Below are 23,154 nucleotides of genomic sequence, written 5' to 3'. Positions count from 1 at the left end.
TAAAACGGATTAGACTATGTCCCTGTGGGTCTGTGATAGAGACTGTCCACTAGTACCATCTGTGTAGGCTTCAACAGGAGCTGGCATACATACGCTGCCCACCAGGTCACTAAAAGCTTTCGTGTTTTCATACCAGCACAACCCGGCAGCTCCCCGCGGCATATGGTAGGTGTGCTGGGAGCCACCATCACAGCTTTATCTAGTACGACTAAATCTCTCCCAGGAACACCCTTTCTCTCTTTATCTCTCTCTCGCCCGTTTTATTTCCCTGTGCTGTCCCGGACAGAAACATTAAACAAATGGGGAAAATGCACATGCAATTATGATTTATGATCACTGTACGCAGGGAGCGCAGGGGTTTTTAATGACCCTGCTAGTAGGCAGGAGGAGGAGAGAGGGACAGACAGAGGAGTGAATCGATATAACCACACGACATTCATATGCAGATACGCATATGATGAGCAGGTGCCATTAATCAGAGCATGCAGAAAATGCAGCAGTATGCATGATCATAACACATACCGAATACAAGATATATGAATATCTGGGTTCCTTCTTCATTACAATATAGCAGTTCTTGTTCTTGTACATATATTAAACTGAAGATGTTTAAGTTATACAGAGGGAACAGTCATGCATGATGTAAACATCTATGGGTCATTGCTGTTATGCAGGATCTTTTGTAATGGTTAAAAATGAATTAGCATTTAAGGAGGTATTTCTATAATAGGGTATAATCAATTTGGAGAATTAATTCCTTCCTTCCTTCCTTCCTTCCTTCCTTCCTTCCTTCCTTCCTTCCTTCCTTCCTTCCTTCCTTCCTTCCTTCCTTCCTTCCTTCCTTCCTTCCTTCCTTCCTTCCTTCCTTCCTTCCTTCCTTCCTTCCTTCCTTCCTTCCTTCCTTCCTTCCTTCCTTCCTTCCTTCCTTCCTTCCTTCCTTCCTTCCATCCATCCATCCATCCATCCATCCATCCCTATCCTATCCTATCCTATCCTATCCTATCCTATCCTATCCTCAATAGCCCTGCAGTAAGTAGTATGCTGGGTACATGTGATTGAGGAATGCCCTGGGTAGAAATTCAACTGAACTAGAAATTCAGAAATGTAAAGGTGGACTTTGGAAGTTAGTCGGGCAACACCAACAACAAACGTCTAACCATTCAGCATTAGGAGGCGTACGACGGTCGAGGAGACAGAACGAGCAAGAGGGAAATTTGAAAATAATAATTAAAAAAAACTGCAGAAATAGAGATGGGACACAATACAAAAGAGCTTAAAAGGTACATAACTAGAATAAAGGTTTATGACTGGGCAAGCACTTTAGGACCGCGTTTATATTAGAAAAGCTTTCCAGCACTGGAGAGAGCTATGCGGGAAGGCCTGAAAACAGACGCAGAGGCTGCTTTGATTCCGCTTATCATTTAAAGGGGTCATGAACTGCGTTGGTTTATTGTTTTATAATGTTTCCTGGGGTGCACTTATAATGTTAGTATGCTTTTTACATCCAAAATTGTCATAATTTATAAATAAAAGACATTTTTCCTACCCTGATTTTTGCCCTCTGGTTTGAATGCTCTGTTTTAAGGGGCGTGTCTGCTGTGAGACTTCAGTGTAAACGCCCACTGCTGTGATTGGCTGACATCTTTGCATATGAAATGGCCAAGTATTACTCTCTCTTTTAGCGCGTTTTTACTATTACAGCTTTAAGGTTAACTAATCGTGAAAAGTGTTGCATTACATTTAGATCTATGGCGTTATATTTAGATTATGGCATGAAAGGTTGAACACTGTAGCTGATCACAGACATGTTGAGTGAATGAAAGCAGTGATCTCGTCATTTAAACTCAATTTCTGCACACTAATAAATGCTTTCATCTTCACTAACAGTGCAAACACGATATAACTAAAAGATTCGTTGAATAAAATGGGAGTTTTGCGCGTCAGTCACTGATAAACTCGCGTTGTTTGATTGACAGCTTCAGCGCGCTGCTCCAACGATTGCAAAGGGAGCTTTCTTTGATCGCTTTCTTTATAGACTTAATTAAAAAAACTGTTCTATTGCGCTGCTGATTTGGCAGTGAAATTGTGAAGATGTGAAGGATTCTATGGTCCAGTTAGTATTTTCACCCCATTGTTACCCAAAAAGTATCAAAGTGTCGCTTCTTGTGTTCTCTTTACTTATGCTACCTATTCCATTTCATGTAATGCATGAATCGGTGGGCGGGGCTAAACAGGCAGGAATGAAGTAGGCGTTGATCTTCTTCTGCAGAGGCGGTGCTTGCTGCCCTTTGACATCATAGATCCCCACTTTGTAAATCCTGTCGTTTTCTGGGTCTGGTGTCAATTAAAGCTTTTATTGGACAAACAAGGAAGTTTTCAGCTCTAAAACTTACAGGATATTCTTAAAGTATGATGACAAATGATATGTCAAAAGCTCAAGGAAAATTTGATTTCTCAGTTCATGACCCCTTTAAGTAACACTGGGTTTTGATTGTCTGGAGCTGCTGTGCCGTTTGCGACCAACAACGAACATTTTGTATTTACTGTACGTGTACATTCATGTTTTGTGCTTCCTCGACGTTCGTTCATCAACTGCGCTTTATTTTTCGTGAAGCATTTTGTTGTGCATCAGCTGTGATAAAAAGACATCCACTCTCTCATTGCATGTGTAACAGTGGCCAGATAGTGAGAGTTTTGCAGATAAACCACTGCATACTAATGACCGCTAGAGAATGCAGTGATTAGCGTCATTGTTAGCAAACTCGCCTCGCATGCCAACAGCGATCGGGACGGGGTTCGAGACCGACTCGGAGCAGGAGGGTTAGGATTGGAGGGTGCGTTTTGGAGGCGGAGCAATGAAGAGAGGGGTGGGTTTGTTTGGGTTGATTTCAAATATAAACAATGTCCAACAGCATTTTTCAAAATCTACTGATCCCACCTTTAACCAAGATAATGCTACAAGGTGGTACATTTAATTCCCTGTTATAGGCTAACCTGCAATTTTTCAAATTTCCAGTTTATGCCCATTAATTGCACAATACATAAGATTTTTGGATTAAAATAACCAAAAATCACTAAAACAGTTATATATTTTATTGAGTTGTGTACTTACATTATCCCAAATGTTTCCAAGAATGTTTAAATCCAGAGAAATAAGCCATTTTAACCAGAACATGGACCGTGTCCGTGCGTCGCCTATCAATGACACCATACCCACGTTACCCTCGGTTTCCGGTTTTATTTTGTAGAAACCACGGAAACACCAAAGACGCTTTAATATATTATGTGTTTTATTAGACAGGTGAGCAACTGTTTGGATACGTTTATCGAAAGAAAACATGTTTTATAGCTCAACACAGTATCATATTATATAGCTCAACACAGTAAGTCTTATTGTTTAAATCTTGTTTTCTTGATTTACAGCGAGTACCATGTTTTACCATGCCTAATATCAATCTAGCTTACTGCAGTGTGCATTAAGTGTCTCATAGTATCTGCAGAGTAGCACTCTAACAACTTTCCACACACAAATGCATCTAATATGATAAAACTGTGCTGCTTTACCCCACATAGGCTTGTCCGGAAGAAGCGGAAGTGGCGACTGTGACATAACAGTTCTGCTGCTCTCGAGACGTGTTGTGCTCGCTCCAGCGGCCTCGTTTCTGCTCGCACAGCACTCTGTCCTGCTCTGCTTCATACTACAGTAACGTTAATAATCTCATTCATAAACATGATTTCTGCCCGAGTCCCATCCTGATTCTTTTCCACCGGCTGTAGATGTAAAGACAACACCTCCCATGATTCTGCAAAATCACTGCATCATCAAGCTACGACTTTGTTTTCAATAAGCGACCTCTAGCGGTGAAAATTTACATAGTGTGCCTTTAATTCGTGTTAATTTCCATTAATTCCTGTTAAATCCCATATATTTCCATTAAAGGGTTAGTCCACCCAAAAATGAAAATTATGTCATTAATGACTCACCCTCATGTCGTTCCAAACCCATAAGACCTCCGTTCATCTTCGGAACACAGTTTAAGATATTTTAGATTTAGTCCGAGAGCTTTCTGTCCCTCCATTGAAAATGTATGTACGGTATACTGTCCATGTCCAGAAAGGTAATAAAAACATCATCAAAGTAGTCCATGTGACATCAGTGGGTCAGTTAGAAGTTTTTGAAGCATCGAAAATACATTTTGGTGCAAAAATAACAAAAACTACAACTTTGTTCAGCATTGTCTTCTCTTCCGGAATCCTTTCCATTGAATTGATTCCATTGACTTGATTCCATTGAATCCTTTCATCTGTCGGCGTTGGTAATGCACTTTTACATCGCCGTGGTTGTTTTTGGCGATTAGGACATCCGCGACATGCACACTTACGCACCATTTTAAAAAATATAGCAATGCCAAAATACAAACGATGTAGAATAGCTTGAATACAGCGTGCGTCTCCCTCAGACTGTAATCGAAGTTCGGGCGCACCGGATAACACGACAGCAGCGACTTACATCAGCAGCGTCACTGTGGAGTCGTGAACAACACTCCGGAGCAGAAGGGGGCAGTAATGCACCAATAAGCTGGATGCCAACAGGAAAGAAGAAGAAGAAGAAGAAGCGGAGTCGTGAACGCGGATTGACAACAGACCCGGAAGAGAATACAATGCTGAATAAAGTTGTAGTTTTTGTTATTTTTGGACCAAAATGTATTTTCGATGCTTCAAAATGCTGCGGATGTCCTAATCACCAAAAACAACCACGGCGACGTAAAAGTGCATTACCAACGCCGACAGATGAAAGGATTCAATGGAATCAATTCAATGGAAAGGATTCCGGAAGAGAAGACAGTGCTGAATAAAGTCGTAGTTTTTGTTATTTTTGGACCAAAATGTATTTTCGATGCTTCAACAAATTCTAACTGACCCTCTGATGTCACATGGACTACTTTGATTATGTTTTTATTACCTTTCTGGACATGGACAGTATAGCGTACATACATTTTCAATGGAGGGACAGAAGCTCTCAGACTAAATCTAAAACATCTTAAACTGTGTTCCGAAGATGAACGGAGGTCTTACGGGTTTGGAACGACATGAGGGTGAGTCATTAATGACATAATTTTTGGGTGAACTAACCCTTTAATTCCCATGGAAAGTTTCCAACCCTAACTGTGATTAAAGAAAACTAATTAAAAACTAAAACTTTAATATTTTACCCAATATACTGAGACACATATGAAGAAGACAAATAGGAATGATCCATCCATACAAGTGTGCGCACAAGGGTACTTTCTCATTGGGAAAGTTGTGTTAAAAGGATCAGGCGGGTGGACCGCTCCTAATTGAATCTATTTCACCTCTGTGTGCAGTGTGTTAACCTTGCCAGCCAGTCTGTGTGTGTGAGGGTTAGCCTGTCAGTGCATATCACTCAATCCCAAAATGTCCTTGACAAACCCTCTGTAAAGATCAGGTCAGGCTGTTTCCCTCACAGTACCATCTCTAAACACTCAAGCGCATCTTCACAAACAGGAGTACAGTGGAAGGTGTCCATCAAACCAACAACAATTACATATATAATACTATATTATAAAGCAGTTATGGTTTTGAGTCACTGTAAAAGTCACAATCGCACCTGTGAACGCACATCAATTAAATCTGTATTAATGCAGTGAGTACTTACAGTTTGGATAATAAAACATTATTTGATGGATGCAGTTATTGTAATGTATTTAATGAACATTGGTTAATTTTATCATACTACTGTTGCTGCCATTGAATAAAAGCAATAAAATCAGTCAAGTTACAGTGATTTTATCATAGGCTCTCATGAATTAGGCTTAATACTTTACTAAATCCTTATTTCTGTGAATAAATATGCAACGTAAATGAGAATATAAGCACAATGACATTATTTGCATGCAGTTTTCTAGCCTAACTGACTTGAATCTGTGACTTAGCAGTAAAAAACACCCATCAAGGGAAAGAAAGAGACAAGAAAAGATATAGAAAGACACATTGTTTCCAAAGAAACACTTAAGGAGGACGGGGCTGTTTAAGTTGGCTGTAATATTCACAGGGAGATTGATTAGTAGCAGCACGACTGATTGATTTTTTTCTTTTACAGTCGATCCTTGAGGCAGCACAGCGTTCACCTCTCTTCTCTCTAATGCACAACGCTGTACGTATGTTAATCAGCTGCATAACCAGCACTCATGCCTTCCTACATCCACATTAAATCATTGTCTGGGTTTTGTTTTTGTTCTTTCTGAATTAGTGACTCTCTTTTCCCATTGACAGTCCTTGGGTAAACGCAGAGCATTTAAGAAGAAGCGCAAATGAAAACAAAACACATTCGTGGAATTCAGTCCCGCCCCCCTCTCGTCTGTGTCTGCGTCTCAGTGTCCACCCCAGGGGACGTCTTAGGATCCATTAAGCAATTTCACATGGGCCAAGAGTGGCAGAGAATTACCATGGGCAAGTCCAGGATCATCAGAGCAGTTCAAAAAGAAATACATAAAATAAATAAATGCATAAACCGCTCTAATATGAAAATCAATGTTGCAGGCGCAGCTAAATCGCTGTGGGGGGAAAACTAATAAACCACAGGGCAAGTTCTGCCCCTGCTGGGAAATATGCTCAATCTCTCTCTCTCTCCCTCTTTCTCAGCACACAGCTGTGGACAGCTTTAATGTCCTTCACAATTTATGTGGATGGTTTGAAAACAGGAAGAAAACTGTTGAGTGTACGTATTGTGGCAAGGCGGCAGGAAGAGAGAGAAACAGATGGTTCTGAAGTGGCTTTTCATCAGAGGAGTTTAGCTGCCTGCGGCTGGAATGAAACACTTCGATGAGAATGAATTGAGCCCGCTGATAGCGTCGTTTATTTTCACGTGCTTTCTGCATTTTAGCACACGATTCACTAACGGAATTATGCAAATCAATCGGTGCTGCATAAATATGTGCGGAATGGCACGATTTAAAGGGATAGTTCACCCAAAAATTCAAATTCTGTCATCATTTACTCCCCTTAAAGGGATAGTTCACCCAAAAATGAAAACTTTAAGTTTATCTGCTTACCCCCAGCGCATCCAAGATGTAGGTGACTTTGTTTCTTCAGTAGAACACAAATGATGATTTTTAACTCCATCCGCTGCCGTCTGTCAGTCAAATAATGCGAGTGGATGGGAACTTGAACAATAAGAGTCGAAAAAACATGCACAGACAAATCCAAATTAAACCCTGCGGCTCGTGACGACACATTGATATCCTAAGACACGAAACGATTGGTTTGTGTGAGAAACCGAACAGTATTTATATCATTTTTATCTCTAATACACCACTATGTCCAACTGCGTTCAGCAGCTCTGACAACGGCAGTGATGTCTGGCACTCATTGAAGTATATGCGCGAGACATTACTGCCGTTGTCAGAGCGCAATCAGACCTCACTAAGTGAATGCTGAACGCAGTTGGACATAGTGGTGTATTAGAGGTAAAAAATGATATAAATACTGTTCGGTTTCTCGCACAAACCGATCGTTTAGTGTCTTAGGACATCAATGTGTCGTCACGAGCCGCAAGGTTTAATTTGGATTTGTCTATGCAAGGTTTTTCGACTCTTATTGATCCAAGTTCCCATTCACTCCCATTATTTGACTGACAGACGGCAGCGGTTGGAGTTAAAAATCATCATTTGTGTTCTACTGAAGAAACAAAGTCACCTACATCTTGGATGCGCTGGGGGTGAGCAGATAAACATCAAATTTTCATTTTTGGGTGAACTATCCCTTTAAGTAGTTCCAAATCTGTATGAGTTTCTTTGTTCTGCTGAACACAAAGAAAGAAGAATGTTAGTTGTTTCTTCCAAATATATTCCTCTGATGCTGAACATGATGCTGAACAAAACAAACTGTGATTTGTTGCTTTACATGTCAGTCAGACGGCCTCTGGGTGGTCATTGGCCAATGAGAGCTGCTATAGAGTCCAGACCTTCTGCCGTCAGTCTGAAGGTCTGGCTACACGAGTCTACGGTCTAAAGCCTGGAACACACCAAGCCGACGAACTAGTGGCGACAAAAGCAGACTGCGGGGTTGGCTCACGTCGGCAGCGTATTGGTCCAAAGTTGCCCTGACATACCAAACCGACGCTCGACACCCGACGGCCAAGTAGCACGTCCGTTCTGCACCTGCGTAAGAAGTAATGTCTTTCCGTACCAGCAGGTGGCAGTAGCTGAACAGCCGATCAGAATGATCCGATTTTCACGAGCTTCAACGCCGATTCAACATGTCGAATCGACCAAAAAAAAAGCAGACGAGGACCAACTTCAGCTGACGGTGCGGAACACACTGAAAAAACTTAGTCAGCTGATGAACAAAAACTGGTGTGTTCCAAGCTTTATGGACTTCACGATCATGGGCGGCCATTGCAAGTCCACAAAACCATATAAAGTGTGCCATTTGGCACTAGGCCTTACATTGCATTCAAAGTAAACATCAGTTTATGTATTCTCTTGGTATCAAACCCATGACCTTGGTGTTGCTAATACCTTGCTCAACATTTTTTGCAACAGGAATGCTGTATAAGCTCTTTAAATCAAGAAAGTGCATTCAGTTACACTGTAATATATTCCTGGACTGGTTAATGATCTTCTCCATCCTTTAATAATCATAATTTGATAATTAATGCTGCTACAAAACATAATTTAAATAAAAATGCATTATTCCCTTCATATTATTGTAAACAATGTTCATTTTGACAGGCAAATAGTGCCCTCTTTTGCAAATAAGACATTCTATAATAAGCCTTATTTGCATATAAAGGTGACGCGTTTATGCTAAAAAAGTATGACAACTATGTAATTTAATTACAGTTTGTATCTGTTTAAACTACTACTGAAAGTGAAAAGTGACATGTGAAGGCCAAGTATGGTAACCCATACTCAGAATTGGTCCTCTGCATTTAACCCATCCAAGTTGGTGCACACACATTAGGAGTAGTTAGTAGTGAACAAACTGTAGATACACACACCCGGCAGCCATTTTGTTGTGGTGCCCGGGGAGTGATTGGGGGTTAGGTACCTTGCTCAAGGGCACCTCAGTCATTTCCTGCCAGTATTGAGAATTGAACCTGCAACCTTCAGGTTCCCAGTCTGACCACTAGGCCATGACTGCCCCAAAAGAACTGCATGCTATAACTGATAAAATGCATACATTGAATTCAATGCAAGACGTGGATAAAAGCATAATTAGGCTGAACCAATTCGCAAAGCACTTGTAAATCACTTGGCTGTAAGAGGGAATGCTGAAAGTCAAACTGGAACCAGCATTCGATGAAACCTATTTCACCTACTTGAAAAACAGTGATAAACTGATTATTTTTCACTTCAAAATAAACAGCAAAAAGCAGAGCAGGGACTTCTTGGAACATTCTTAAACAATGACTCACACAAATTGCTTTTTTTGCTTTCGCCAAAATGAATTGGACTTCACAACACTTGCCAAACCAGCAATCAAAACTAGAGAAACCAAAATCACTGACTGCCCTGCACTGCGACTCTGAGTTTCAAATGTTACCCTGCAATGATTACAATTTGTATAGCAAAGCCAGCCTCAGATCAAAGCAAAACTCCAGTGAATGAGCTGTAAGTGTGTGACTCTGAGGTGTTTCACCCCCATCCAGCTAAACCATCCCACCATTGAGCCCCATTCTCATGCAGCTGGTGATTGGACGCCTTTCCTCGCCAGTCTTATGACAGATTGCCTCTGGTATTTGTTATGATGTGGAGGATGGAACCATTTGTTATAGTGGACCTGTGGCAGCAGCAGAAGGACCTGAATGTGTAAGAATGTTCTCAACAGGGAATTTTAAACAATTGCTGGGATTAAGAAAGTTGAGAATGAGAACTCAAACACTGCCATTTTTTCAAACCTACTTAATGTGTAGGACTTCCAACATTTGCATCATTTTAAAATAAAATTATGCAACAGGTGACCTTATGTAAAACCAAATCAAACCCTTAAAACTGCTATCAGGAACCGAAAAAACAAACAAACAAGCAAAAATCTCTCCATTTCCACAACACCACAAAATTACCTGTAAATAAACAGCATCCATTCTCTGTCCCAAACGATTCTTCACCATGAACTACTAGTAGCCCAGGCACATATTTATCACTATTGATCTACCTGGTCCTCGCCAGGGCCTTTTGTTCTCTCGGCTCCAGGCTCTGACCTCAATTAAGTTATGAATTTCAATCTGATGGACTGAGAGCGTGTGGCCAGCGCAGCCGTGCAGGAAGGGGAGTGGATTAATTAGACACAGCGGCTCTGGGATTCACCCTCCACTGCTGGCGGCTCATGTTGTTTTCATAAGAATACACACAAAGAGAGGAGGAGAAAGATAGAGAAAAACAGAGAATTACCAATACAAAAAATAAAGAAGGAGAAAAACAGAGTAGCTCAAAGTAAATTTGTAAAAAGTCCACAAAACATCTGACTAGCAAATCAGTTAAAATACAAACCGACTATGATATCAGCAATAATATAAAATAATGACATAATTGTTGCCTGTCACATTTTGAATGCTTAGGTGAAATACATTCTATTAAAGGATTACTTTAGAAATGAAGGTTTTTGAGGAAAACATTCCAGGATTTTCCGCCATATAGTGGACTTCAACAGTTACCAATGGGTTGAAGGTCCAAATTGCAGTTTCAATGCAGCTTCAATGGGCTCTACATGATCCCAGCTGAGGAATAAGGGTCTTATCTAGTGAAACGATCGGTCATTTTCTAAAAACAAACAAAAAATGTTTATATATATATATTATATATATATATATACACTTTTTAACCACAAATGCTTGTCTTGCACTAGCTCTGCGATGCACCACGCATTACGTAATCACGTTAGAAAGGTCATGCATAACGTAGGCAGAAGTACCGAGCAAGTGTTTACAAAGCAATCGTGCAAAGACTAAGTCAAACGGCCTTTAAAAAAAAGGTAAAACAATGATGTCAGACGATTTTGAAGTTGGAAGAGAAAATGAGAAAATTTTTCGCCCTACTGCGGTACTTCCGCCTACGTCACGCCTGACCTTTCTGGCGGATCACAGAGCAGTGCAAAACGAGCATTTATGGTTAAAAAGTATATACATTTTTTTTTTTTTAGAAAATGACCAATCGTAGATGGCCAATTCACTAGATAAGACCCTTATTCCTTGTCTGGGATCATGTAGAGCCCTTTGAAGCTGCATTGAAACCTTCAACCCGTTGAACCCTGTTGAAGTCCACTATATGGAGGAAAATCCTGGGATGTTTTCCTCAAAAACATAAATTTCTTTTCAACTGAAGAAAGAAAGAAATAAACATCTTGGATGACATAGGGGTGTGTAAATTATTAGGAAATTTGAATTCTGAAGTGAACTAATCCTTTAATGTAAGTCAATAGACGACTGTCAATCTACAATCTCAAATTTCTTAAAAAGTATAAAGTTTACTATAAAAAATTGATAGCATACTAAAAGTGCCATTTTACAGAGCTGTATGTCAAAGGCTGAAATGATCTGCAAAACAATGTTAAGCGATTCAAACTAAATTAAATGTCGAATTTTTATACTGGGGCTGAATATTTTATTTTATACTTAACCTGAATCCTCAGAGAATATCACTATAATGCTGCCTTACAAGCAATGCATAAATATACAGTCCTCAAAATGATTAGAAGGTTCACCAATAGTGTTATGGCTTGCCTGCTTTGTTTGAGAGAGGCGCTCATTAGTCAGGCCTTTGAGACTCAAAACATGCTTTGTGGTGCTAAGCTCATTAAGTTCCATGTGGCATGCTCTAATTTCTGATCATGCCACTGAAACTGTTTGTTAGATTGTTTAACATGCAAATAACTCCAAAAGCCCCCAAAGAATGTATAAGAACAGAACTGTGTGTTTGTATACATCCATTTTTAGACTGAAGATACAGCTAGGTGCATGATTGCAATAATGGGTTAAGCTTGACCAGCACCTAGAATCAAATTTCTAATAAATGGTGTTTGTGTTCTGTTTGGCATTAATAGAAAACTGAATCCTTCATCAGTGCCAGGCTTAACGGCGTGAAGATGTCTATACTAGAAACATCAAAGCTGCATGTCACCTCTGAATGTGCACTTACACGGACCAATCAGCTGTGAGCACTAACTTTTAGTGCTTAAAAAAATTAAACTTTTCATAGATTACTTTAGAATAGCAAAATATATACTTTTTTAAATCTTGTACCCTTGTAATATGTGTAGAATATATGCTACCATTTAAATTTTGGTTACACTTCATTTCGATGGTCCATTTTAGACATTCTATAACTATAAGTAACTTTGCAACTACATGTCAACTAACTCCCATTAGAGTATTAGTAGACTCTAGTATACTAAAAGTTACTGTAGCCTGTACAGTGTAATCAAAATAAAATGCAAGCAGATATTAAGCAGACAGTTTACTAATACTCTAATGAAAGTTAGTTGATATGTGGTTGCAAAGTCAATTATGGTTAGTAGAATGTCTAAAGTGAATCATCAAAATATAGTGTTACCAAGTTTTTTGTAAGAAATAAATTTTATTAAGCAATTAAAGTTACATAAATGCTGTTTTTTTTACTTTCTATTAAAAGAATCCTGAAATCAGCATATTAGAATGATTTCTGAAAGATTTTTGTCATAACAGGAATAAATTACATTTTACTGTATTTTTGATCAAATAAATGCAGCCTTGGTGAGACTTCTTTTTATAAAATTAAAAATCGAATGGTACTGTATATGGTTAAAAATAATAAATTAAATAAATTAGGCCAGAGAGCCAAAAATGCAAAAATATCCACACATATGTATATAAATATAGGCATGTTGTGGCGAAAATACATCAGATGCTTTCACAGCTTTGATTATAATGGGAATACTTTTTGATGCCACTCATATAGACTCATATGTGGGTTTCATAGTTGACGGTGTTCTACTTCCTCTGTAGTGCAATTAAAAACAACAGATGCATGATCTCCTGGACAGAATTTACCAGTATATATCCGACTGTACCACACATGAACTACATTCAATGAGCGGGAAAAACGAGTCCCCCCAAACTCTCCCATGTGTCCCAGTTCTATTCAATCATGCAGAGAGAACTAAATATATGTTGTTGCTGTGATGTTGTCCAGGTGGCTGTTGACAGGTGGCATATGAGCTAATCTGAGAGAACAAGGGGACGTTTTGCTCCTATTGTGGTTCACTTGATCCAGGATTACACCGAAACACCACGATATTCAAACTACCACACTCCACGACCACCGTGTCCATCAGCTGATTAATTTCAATACAATTTTCATTGAAGACATAATAGCATTTTTTTTCCCTCCCCCCTTTTCAATCAACAAATTAAAAATATAAACCACTTTTATCTTTATTTAACACTAAGCTGAAATCGGATCACAGGACAGATGCGTGAACACCGACCTCACTGTTTTTACAGTTCGTGGTTCACCCATGACAGCATTCACTGATGGTCTATTGTAATATTTTTCATAGATAATGTGTTAACATTAGTCTTAGATTTTATTTAATCAAAGTCACTCGGTATACACGAGGAAAAGTACCTCGTCGTGTGCAGTCATGGCTCACACTTGAACCTAATGAGTGGCTACTAAGTTTTATATTGCTATCAAATCACACTTCCTGAAAGTATTAACATAGGATAATAATTTTGGCAGGAGCAGTAGCATGATTTAACACGGCCATATTTTCTCTCATGCCACCTGAACGCTACTTAATAAATCTGCCCTCAATAATTCTCCTGCTGTCGTCCAGCAATATTCACCTTCTCCTGGTCAGTGCAGTAACCCAGCACAGAACTTTGAAGGACATCTGTAGATTCTACATGGCTGTATTCATGTAAGGGGACCACCTATGATCCAAATATATTTATCACCGGCTCTGTATAGCATATATAATTATATAAAGTTGTGGTGTGCATAATAACACAGAATATGGTAACTGATTAATCAATTTAAAAAAAAGTTATCATGTGTTATTATGCACACAACAACTTTATATGATCATTTATACAGAGCCGGTGATAAAATGTCTGTTTCATATAATATGACGTTATGTTCTCTATTGTAGCTCTAGTGGGGATCTCACATTAGTGTACCTGTTAAAATACAACAATAGAAGAGCATTGATTGTCGTCTAGGCCAAGCATTTGCTCTCTGCTCACACAATAAAGGTCCACCGCCACCAAAAAAAAAAAAGAGTCATTTGCAAATGCTCTGATTATATGGGTTGTATAATGCAAACAATTTGGCTGATTACTTCCAATTGATTCTTCTTAGCGAGAATCAGATCAAGCCAGTGACCGCATAACTGTACTTCACCGTATTAATTTCCCAATGCAGTATTCAGCCAGCTTAAGACAAAGCCAAATCTGCCATTATGACCTGTAGTATTTTTTTTTTTTTTTTTAAAATACAGCTACCTGCTTACAGTGTGTTGCTTAACACCCATTGAAATACGCTGATACGATATCCCTAAATGATTAAAATACAGTCACTGCTAAGCTCAGGGATGGAGGATGGCAGTAGGACTTCCCAGTTCACTGTTCTCTCAGATTAGTGAGGATGAGGGTCTGTCAGCTCTGGGATCGAAAAGTAAAATACTTCCATACAAAATACACAAGTCCACAGTATTCAACTGATAAATCAACTTCATATATAATTACTTAAAAACGAGTGTACTGACTAAAAGAAACAACAAATAATACCAGTAGTAACTCACTTGTGTGTAGGGATACACTAGTGATGCACCGATATTAAAATTCTGGCTGATAAGCATATCATTATTTTCATGTTGATGATATACAGTACAGTCCAAAAGTTTGGAACCACTAAGATTTTTTATGTTTTTAAAAGAAGTTTCGTCTGCTCACCAAGGCTACATTTATTTAATTAAAAATACAGTAAAAAACAATAATATTGTGAAATATTATTACAATTTAAAATAACTGTTTTCTATTTGAATATATTTATTCCTGTGATGCAAAGCTGAATTTTCAGCATCGTTACTCCAGTCTTCAGTGTCACATGATCCTTCAGAAATCATTCTAATATGCTGATTTGCTGCTCAATAAACATTTATGATTATTTTCAATGTTGAAAACAGTTGTGTACTTTTTTTTCAGGATTCCTTGATGAATAGAAAGTTCAAAAGAACAGCATTTATCTGAAATACAAAGCTTCTGTAGCATTATACACTACCGTTCAAAAGTTTGGGGTCAGTAAGAATTTTTATTTTTATTTTTTTGAAAAGAAATGAAAGAAATGAATACTTTTATTCAGCAAGGATGCATTAAATCAATCAAAAGTGGCAGTAAAGACATTTATAATGTTACAAAAGATTAGATTTCAGATAAACACTGTTCTTTTGAACTTTCTATTCATCAAATAATCCTGAAAAAAAATATTGTACACAAATATTTTGTACAATTGTACACATTAAATGTTTCTTGAGCAGCAGATCAGCATATTAGAATGATTTCTGAAGGATCATGTGACACTGAAGACTGGAGTAACGATGCTGAAAATTCAGCTTTGCATCACAGGAATAAATATATTCAAATAGAAAACAGTTATTTTAAATTGTAATAATATTTCACAATATTATTGTTTTTTTACTGTATTTTTAATTAAATAAATGTAGCCTTGGTGAGCAGACGAAACTTCTTTTAAAAACATTAAAAATCTTAGTGGTTCCAAACTTTTGGACTGTACTGTACAACGACCGATAATGGACTTAATTAAAATTATACACTGTCGGAGCCTATTGCATCGTGGGCAGCACTCCAACATGTTTGAGTCGGGTGACCCGAGTCCTGTCTCATGGACCTTTCCCGATCCCATCCCCCTCTTTCCCCCACTTCACTCATCTCAATAAAGTAAAAAAAAGTATACTAATTGGTCTAAAAACACCCACCAAAAACTAAAATATTAAATGCTTAAAATTTTAATTTTTTTCATTTTAAATGCTACAAGTGAAGTATGTATATAACATTATAATGTACAATATGAAAAATGTATATTAATTTTGAGATTTGGTAAAGATTACATTTAACAGTGTTATCAAATTATTAGTGTTTTTTTAAGATTAACTTTAAAGGGTTAGTTCACCCAAAAATGAAATTCCTGTCATTAATTACTCACCCTCATGTCGTTCCACACCCGTAAGACCTTTGTTCATCTTCGGAACACAAATTAAGATATTTTTGATGAAATCAAAGAGTTTTTTTTATTCCCCCATAGACAGCATTTTAACCACGGCTTTCAAAGTCCAGAAATATACTAAAGACATCGTTAAAATAGTCCACGTGACTATTTAGTGCGTGTCTTTAGTACCTTTCTGGAACTTGAAAGTTGTGGTCTATAGGGGATAAAAAAAATAAAACCTCTCGGGTTTCATCAAAAATATCTTAATTTGTGTTCCGAAGATGAACGAAGGTCTTACGGGTGTGGAACGGCATGAGGGTGAGTAATACATGACAGGAATTTCATTTTTGGGTGAACTAACCCTTTAAAGGGATATTTAGATGACGGCAAAAGTAATCTAAATGTAACAATATAGGAAATGAGCATGCACAATTAATAAAGAAAACATACTGGTTATCATATTGGCTCCAGTACTGGTCAATATTAGGACTTTCAAATTATTAACAATGTTAAAGAAATGAATTGCATGAACTTAATTAAATGAATCTCAAAAGTTTTTTTCCACATCATTAAGCATAAACCCACTTGTCTTCAGGTCACTGCAATCGCGTTTGTCAGTCTGTTTGTTGATAGAAAAAATACCTATTGGCTATATTTTCAGCTATAACTAAATGGTATAGTCGTTGTTATCAGCTAGAATGTCTTTATGCATGTTTACAGACTAACCTGGCTATTGATATCGGCGTTATTCTGCAAGAGTAGAGACACCAGGTCTTTGTGGCCCCTGTCACACGCCCAGTGCAGTAGAGCTCGGCCCTGAAACACAAAAATCATTTATTACGATAAAAGAGAAAAAAACTCATGGCAAAATCTCTGTGCAGACAGTTTCAATTATTTGGTTCAGTTTTTCTTCAGACAACGCACAATATGTCTTTTAGTCAATCTATGGAGTTCGATCCCATAATTCAATCCCTTACTGTGATTTAGATACAATTATTTAATAAACTCTCTTTCTGGCTTTGATACGGAGCATAAAAATGAGCACAAGCCAAGAGGCGTGTAGAATATTCAATAACAGCCCGTATTTGCGAAGGACCTCTGCAACCCGAAACCATAGACATGTCTACAGACCACACAACCCTGTGGGTCGACTCCTTCAGATGGATGAATCCCTCTTCACCCCTAACACATTCATTTATTCCCTGTTGTTATGCGGACCTCTATAAAGTTAACTTCACAATAGATTTCTCTCCTCCAGAAAAAATAAATTATGCACAACAATTTATAACTCAGAGCCTTTAGACCCAACTATTTAACGACGTGCTGACAGGATGAGTTCTTCTCTGGCCACCGTGCAAGCGAGAGAGAAGGGCATTGTGGGAGGGAAAGATCCTGGGCGCTCCAGAAACAAATTGCAGTGGGACGGGAGACTCTTTAGCTGTGATTGATGTGGTTCTGGGGACAAAAAGAGAGCAGACCCTTGATCACCAGCGCCGCCCCCCAGGCCTGAAGCCGCTTGTGCCTATCGAGGCTGCAGAGTTCATTTTTCAGTGAAGGCCAATTAGATAAAGCCAACTCCTTAAGTCGTATTCCATGGCTGAAATTATATTGATCTCCACTGCTGCATGTTAAAATTGATATTTATGAGGGAGTCTGAAGCCTTACACCACAAGGATTTCTTTCTTTTTTTGGAGAGGAGGGTGTCCCTTGGACTGTTTGTCAAATTTTCATCAGAGATATACCCAAACATTTTTCTTTTCTCCTACTCTCCTCCCAAGACAAACAATTCTCTGGATCCACAGCGCTTGACTTACAAAAAAAGTACCATGGTACTATTATAATGGTACCATGATAATAACATAGCCTCTAGACATGGTATTTTTTGAAGCACCATGTACAGTGCCCTCCACAATTATTGGCACCCTTAGTAAATATGAGCAAAGGTGGCTGTGAAAAAAAATCTGCATTGTTTATCCTTTTGATCTTTCATTCAAAAAATTCACAAAATTCTAACCTTTCATTGAAGGAAAAGAATTGAAAATGGGGGAAAAGCTCATTATGAAATAAATGTTTTTCTCCAATATGTTTGCCACAATTATTGGCATCCCTAGAAATTCTTCTGAGTAAAATATCTCTGAAGTATATTCCCATTCACATTTACATTTTTAGCACACCAGGGTGACTAGGAGCATGAAATTGTGCAGCCATGACTTCCTGTTCCACAGGAATATAAATATGAGGAAACACAAAGGCCAAATTCCCGTAATCATTCATCACAATGAGTAAAACCAAAGAATATAGTTCTGATGTGCAGCAAAAGATCGTTGAGCTTCACAAAATAGAAAATGGGTATACGAAAAAAGCTAACACATTGAAAATCCCCATTTCCACCATCAGGGAAATAATTAAGAAGTTTCAATCAACTAAAGATGTTACAAATCTGCCTGGAAGAGGACGTTTGTCTAAATCGTCCGAATGCGCGGTGAGGAGGAGAGTTTGAGTGGCCAAAAACTCTTCAAGGATCACAGCTGGAGAATTGCAGAGATTAGTTGAGTCTTGAGTCTCAGAAAGCCTAAAAAAAAATTACCAAACAGCACCTACATCCCCACAAGATGTTCGGGAGGGTTTCAAGAAAAATCCTTCTTTGCTCATCCAAAAACAAACTCCAGCATATTCAGTTGTCAGACAAGACTGGAACTTCAAACTGGACCGGCTTCTGTGGCGAAACTGAAAAAAGAGCTTTTTGGCAGCAAACCCACCAGATGGGTTTGGTGCACACATGGATAAAAAGTACCCCATGCCCATGGTTAAATATACTGCTGGATCTTTAATGTTGTGGGCCTGTTTTTCTGCTGGAGGTCCTGGACATCTTGTTCAGATACATGGTATCATGGATTCTATCAAATACCAACAGATAAAAAATCAAAACCTGACCACTTCTGCTAGAAATCCAATAATGGGCTGTGGTTGGATCGTCCATCAGGACAATGATCCAAAACAAACATCAAAACCAACACAAATATGTGTCACTGAGCACAAAATGAAGCTTCTGCCATGGCCATCCCAGTTCCCTGACCTGAAACCTAAAGAAAATGAGTGGAGTGAACTGAAGAGAACAAGCACCAACATGAAGCTGGAATCTGAAGGATCTAGAGAGATTCTATATGGAGGAATGGTCTCTGATCTCTCCTCAGGTGTTCTCCAAACTCATCAGGCATTATAGAAGACGACTCAGAGCTGTTATCTTGGGAAAAGGACATTGCAATAATTGGGTGCCAATAATTGTGGCCAACATGAACTAGAGAAAAACATTTATTTCATAATGAGCTTTTCCACCCATTTTCAATTGTTTTACTTAAATGAAAGGTTAGAATTTTGTGAATTTTTTGAATGAAAGATCAAAAGGATAAACAATGCAGATTTATTTTCACAGCCGCCTTTGCTCATATTTACTAAGGGTGCCAATATTTGTGAAGGACACTGTATATGAATATGGTAATCATTCAGTACCATAGTAAATATCAGAGTACCATCATATTACCATCTGATACATTACTGGTAACGCTGCAGTACTTTGTTTAAAGGGATTGGAAAATTTCACATAATATCTGATCTACCTTAACTGAAAGTTATTAACCATGTCTTTGTCAAACACGTAATTACAAGAGACAAAAACATCCAAAATTGTAGTGATTTCAGCAGTTACTGCTAGATGTTTTACCATTTCATATGTAATTTTGTTATAGCTGTGCAATTACGATGTGCTTTCAATGGAATCCTGTTTCTGACTCATAAAAAATTAAAAACAAAAAGTTAATTGGTGAGAGATGACAATCTCTCGTTGCAATGATGACAAAAAAAAAAAAAAAAAAAAAAAAAAAAAAGAGTCATATTATGAGTTATAAAGACATGATTATAATAAAAATTAGGCCAGTATGAGATCGGGTAAAAAAAAAATTAATACTTTTATTCAGCAAGGACACATTAAATTGAACAAAAGTCACGGTAAAGACATTTATAATGTTAAAGACTGAAATAAATTGTTCTTTTGAACTTTCTATTCATCAAAGAATCCTTAAAAAAAGAAAAAAGAAAGAAAGAAATTCCACAACAATAATAATAAGTACTATTGTTTTTCAACATTGATAATAATGAGAAATGTTTCTTGAGAAGCAAATCAGCATATTGATTTTTGAAGGATCATGTGACAATGAAGACTGGAGTAATGATGCTGAAAATTCAGTTTTGCCATCACAGGAATAAATTACATTTTAAAATATATTCAAAAAGCAGTTAATTTTTACTGGATTTTCGATTGAATAAATGCAGCCTAGGTGTTCATAAGATATTTCTTGAATGATAGAGTATATGTAGAATAATATATATATGAATTTTCTGAGCATTCTGACAAGATGTGAATAGAGAAAGTGCTAAAATCATCCTTGCAGTGACAGTCTCAGCAAACATAGCTAACATGCGTAAAAACCTTCATCATCTTCATCAATTTGCATCCAACTAAGCGGAAGAGCTCTAGAAACAGTAAAGGTCTAGAAATCCCACTGATTACACCTTCCTGTCCCGTGTGAGAGCTCTGGATTAAGTGTGACAGGCATGGACTCTACTGCGGGGCGGTGCATTGAACAGGGCTCAGTGCAGATGAATAGGAAACCTCTTTCTTTACAATGTCCTTGCCAGAGAGGGTGGAGAGCTGCCGGCTCAATTGCCTGTAATTGATGGGGCTGCTCCAGCACAAACAGAGAGAGAAAAGGAAAGCAAGAAATTCTTGGGACATTTGCACAAATGAGTCCAGCCCTCTTTTGTTCAGGCGGAGGGGCTCGTGCCTGTTGGAGGCGTGTGTAGACACACGGGGTCATTTAAGACATCACCATTACAATAAGAAAGAAAAAACATGAAACACCATGCAAGTCATAACAAAGCAGCAGAAAAAACTAGGGATGCATGATATATCGGTATCGGCCAATATATATGTTCATTTTTGTCATTTTTGTTTTGTTATAATGTTATCATTATCAGCCCAATAAGAATTAATTAGCCGATATATTAAAGCTGATAAATAATGGATTATTTCCTTCAGCTGAGATACTTCAGATGCGCATTCTTCGCCATGATGGTATTGAATTGCTTGAAATATGATTGGAGTAACTTAAAGGAAGATACAGTTAAGTGCAACATATACAGCGCAAGTCTGTCATATAGGCTACATAAAATTATAATGAGAACATTATAATTGTGTGCTTGCTTTTAATGGTGAAACCTTTGTCTTTGTAATCAGGCTCTCAAAAATTATATAACAATTTGGATTTAAATTTATCGGCTAATATATCAGTTATCGGATTTCAAATATAAAGAATAATCGGTTATCGGCCAACAGTTTCATATCGGTGCATCCCTAGAAAAAACATTTAAATTGACACTGATGATTAGGAAAAGCTCTTCGCGATGTTTATAGTTTCAGATATAAATGCATGTGTTAGAATCAGAATGTGTAAGAATTTTAATACCATTGTTTCATTACTAATTAGAACAATGATGTGTGAAAATAAATTATTCCATTAAAGGTGCCCTAGAACTTTTTTTAAAAAGATGTAATATAAGTCTAAGGTGTCCCCTGAATGTGTCTGTGAAGTTTCAGCTCAAAATACCCCATAGATTTTTTTAAATTCATTTTTTTAACTGCCTATTTTGTGGCATAATTAGAAAAGAGCCGATTCAGGGTGTGTGGCCCTTTAAATCTCATGCTCCACACCCCAAGAGCTCGCGCTTGCCTTAAACAACATTAAAAAAAAAGTTCAAACAGCTAATATAACCCTCAAAATGGATCTTTACAAAGTGTTCGTCATGCAGCATGTCTAATCGCGTAAGTACAGTGTTTATTTTGATGTTTAGATTGATTCTGAATGAGTTTGAGGCTGTGCTCCGTGGCTAACGGCTAATGCTACACTGTTGGAGAGATTTATAAAGAATAAAGTTGTGTTTATGCATTATACAGACTGCAAGTGTTTAAAAATGAAAATAGCGACGGCTCTTGTCTCCGTGAATACAGTAAGAAACGATGGTAACTTTAACCACATTTAACAGTACATTAGCAACATGCTAACGAAACATTTATTAAGACAATTTACAAATATCACTAAAAATATCATGTTATCATGAATCATGTCAGTTATTATTGCTCCATCTGCCATTTTTTGCTATTGTCCTTGCTTGCTTACCTAGTCTGTTGATTCAGCTGTGCACATCCAGACGTTCTGCCCTTGTCTAATGCCTTTCAAAATGTTGGGAACATGGGCTGGCATATGCAAATATTGCAAATATTACGTAACAGTCGGTGTTATGTTGAGATTCGCCTGTTCCTCGGAGGTCTTTTAAACAAATGAGATTTATATAAGAAGGAGGAAACAATGGAGTTTGAGACTCACTGTATGTCATTTCCAAGTACTGAACACTTGTTATTCAACTATGCCAAGGTAAATTCAATTTTTGAATCTAGGGCACCTTTAACCACATTGAAAATAAACAAATCTAATCTTTTCTACAAATGAGTTTAAGATAGTCAATGTATAATATAATATAATATAATATAATATAATATTTATTAAATAAAATAAAATTTTAATGTTTGGACTCCACATTATTTTCTATCTAAGCCTACATTTATAAATAACGTTGTTATTATTATTATAAGTGAAGGCCCACAAATATCTAAACAATATATCAAACTTTTAATGCAAAGCATTTTTTCAGATTTTAGAGTCATGTGGAACTACAGCATAATCAGTCAGTGCATTTCTCAGATTGAAAAAACACACAGACAAACCGAAAAATTCACATCCACCTTTAGTGTGCGCGTTCATGGCAGTCCATTCTAGCATTTCTCCAGCAGTGAAGTGTAAAACGTATGATACTC

At 37.7% G+C, this 23,154-nt stretch overlaps 1 protein-coding gene across 1 annotated transcript in view; it reads right to left on the bottom strand.

Moving 5' to 3' along the window:
- The window catches only part of acbd6 (acyl-CoA binding domain containing 6), a 46,825-nt gene that overhangs the window by 11,779 nt on the left and 11,892 nt on the right, over nt 1-23,154 (bottom strand). The window contains exon 6 of the mRNA XM_048209665.1: nt 16,953-17,042. Within this exon, the coding sequence (XP_048065622.1) occupies nt 16,953-17,042 (90 nt within the window). The remainder of the gene's footprint in view (nt 1-16,952; nt 17,043-23,154) is intronic.

Source organism: Megalobrama amblycephala, linkage group LG12, assembly GCF_018812025.1.
Source record: "Megalobrama amblycephala isolate DHTTF-2021 linkage group LG12, ASM1881202v1, whole genome shotgun sequence".
In the NCBI taxonomy this organism is placed as follows: Eukaryota; Metazoa; Chordata; class Actinopteri; order Cypriniformes; family Xenocyprididae; genus Megalobrama; species Megalobrama amblycephala.
The sequence above is the reverse complement of the archived record's forward strand: the minus strand, read 5'-3'. Positions and strand labels throughout refer to the sequence as shown.